This window comes from Takifugu rubripes, chromosome 13 (genome assembly GCF_901000725.2).
Source record: "Takifugu rubripes chromosome 13, fTakRub1.2, whole genome shotgun sequence".
Lineage (NCBI taxonomy): Eukaryota > Metazoa > Chordata > Actinopteri > Tetraodontiformes > Tetraodontidae > Takifugu > Takifugu rubripes.
The window spans coordinates 682723-684746 of NC_042297.1; the positions used below are offsets into that span (position 1 = coordinate 682723).

At 50.2% G+C, this 2024-nt stretch overlaps 1 protein-coding gene across 1 annotated transcript in view; it reads right to left on the minus strand.

Annotated features, from left to right (window-relative positions):
* LOC101067511 (apoptosis regulator BAX) overlaps nucleotides 1-736 on the minus strand; it is a 17177-nt gene extending 16441 nt beyond the window's left edge. Inside the window, exon 1 of the mRNA XM_029846510.1 lies at nucleotides 489-736. Coding sequence (XP_029702370.1) covers nucleotides 489-549 — 61 coding nt within the window. The 5' untranslated portion in view covers nucleotides 550-736. The remainder of the gene's footprint in view (nucleotides 1-488) is intronic.
* Nucleotides 737-2024: the final 1288 nt, after the last annotated feature.

A 2024-nucleotide genomic window follows, 5' to 3' on the forward strand; every position in this document is an offset into this window, starting at 1 on the left:
AACTGAAGCAGACTTCATTAAAAAGGGAAGGAGAGTTGTGAGGGCTCCTCAAGGCTCCTCAAGGCTCCGCTAGCTGTTGGAGCCCCAGCAGAGGAACCTGCTTCATCTCACACTTTCTATCAGAACCTTCTGACACTTTGGAATCTGCGGAGAAATTAATTTTTTTTTGGAATCTGCGGAGAAATAAAAGTTCTGGACTGTTCACACGTTTGGATCCCACTAAATGTGTCGTTGCAGCTGTTTCGTGACACTATTTTGATAGTTTTGACACTATTTTGACATCGGAAGCTAAAGTAGCACATGACGTCATGAGTGGTCCCAAACATCTGGACACTGAGGGAACATCTGGTCCAGAGTCATCGTGGGAGAGGAACAGGAAACAGAGGTTCGGTGAAGCGGCTGAAGTTCGGTTTGGTATCAACCCTAACCCTAACCCTAACCAAGTGCGTGTTGCTCCGGTCTGTGGCTCTTGCGGGCCACGCACGTACCTTCCCCGCCCGCCGCAGCACCCGCGGCGCCCGCAGGTTCCGGCTCCGGTCTGTCGTCCATGGATCGAGACCTTCTGCTCCTCTCTGGTGCTGTTAAAGCCCGAACTCGGCGGTGCTGTCACGGAAACGGCGGGTTCAGCTGGAGGCGGCAGGTTCGCGCACCGTCATTCCGTTCCATTAAAAACACGGAAGTCCGACTCGAGGCTGCGCGGCCCGTCGCTGCCGCCAGGGGGCGCCGCTGCGCCCCAACAGGGCGCACCACGTGACTCTCACAGGTGCGAGTCGGCTCCTGACGCAATAAGCCGCGACAGCTTTGATATTGATGAAACGTCATGAAATGAGCTTTTATCTGGGGAGCTAGCACGCTGAGCTAGCACGCTAAGCTAGCACGCTGAGCTAGCACGCCAGTGTAGCGCTGTTGGATAAAGCTGGTGTTAGTTCTAATCATCGTTTATGGGAACATTTATTTTATTAGGAGCCCACAAAATAAGACACATGTTGTTTTTGGTCCTAACGACTTATTGATGATTTAAACTATGCTGAAGATAAAATGATTGTTTTCCTTCATAAAGAGCAACACGTCTTGGGTGTGGAAATGCCCAACAAACAGCATAAACAGTGTGTTTCATGGAGCGTGCACGTGAAAAAGGAATCTTCTCAAGGTTTCTGTAGCTGCGTTGCTAAAGCACAAACGCTAACTAAACATTAGCAAAGGAGCTGCTGGGTACACTGATCAACTATCCAAACATCCAGGTATCAACTCGTTATTAACTCGTTATTAACTCTTTTAGCCTGTAAATCTGCTAAATGTTGTAAACTGCTGGTGGAGCGTGGAGCAGCTCTTCGTTCTCTGGTTGCGGAAGCTCAGATCTCAACACGTCTTATTGGAGGTGGATGTGAGCATCCAGCTCCATTAGCATCCAGCTCCATTAGCATCCAGCTCCCTTAGCATCCAGCTCCATTAGCATCCAGCTCCATTTGCATCCAGCTCCCTTAGCATCCAGCTCCCTTAGCATCCAGCTCCATTAGCATCCAGCTCCATTAGCATCCAGCTCCATTTGCATCCAGTTCTATTAGCATCCAGCTCCCTTAGCATCCAGCTCCATTAGCATCCAGCTCCATTAGCATCCAGCTCCCTTAGCATCCAGCTCCATTAGCATCCAGCTCCATTTGCATCCAGCTCCCTTAGCATCCAGCTCCCTTAGCATCCAGCTCCATTAGCATCCAGCTCCATTAGCATCCAGCTCCATTTGCATCCAGTTCTATTAGCATCCAGCTCCCTTAGCATCCAGCTCCATTAGCATCCAGCTCCCTTAGCATCCAGCTCCATTAGCATCCAGCTCCATTTGCATCCAGCTCCATTAGCATCCAGTTCTATTTGCATCCAGCTCCCTTAGCATCCAGCTCCATTAGCATCCAGCTCCCTTAGCATCCAGCTCCATTAGCATCCAGCTCCATTAGCATCCAGTTCTATTTGCATCCAGCTCCCTTAGCATCCAGCTCCATTAGCATCCAGCTCCCTTAGCATCCAGCTCC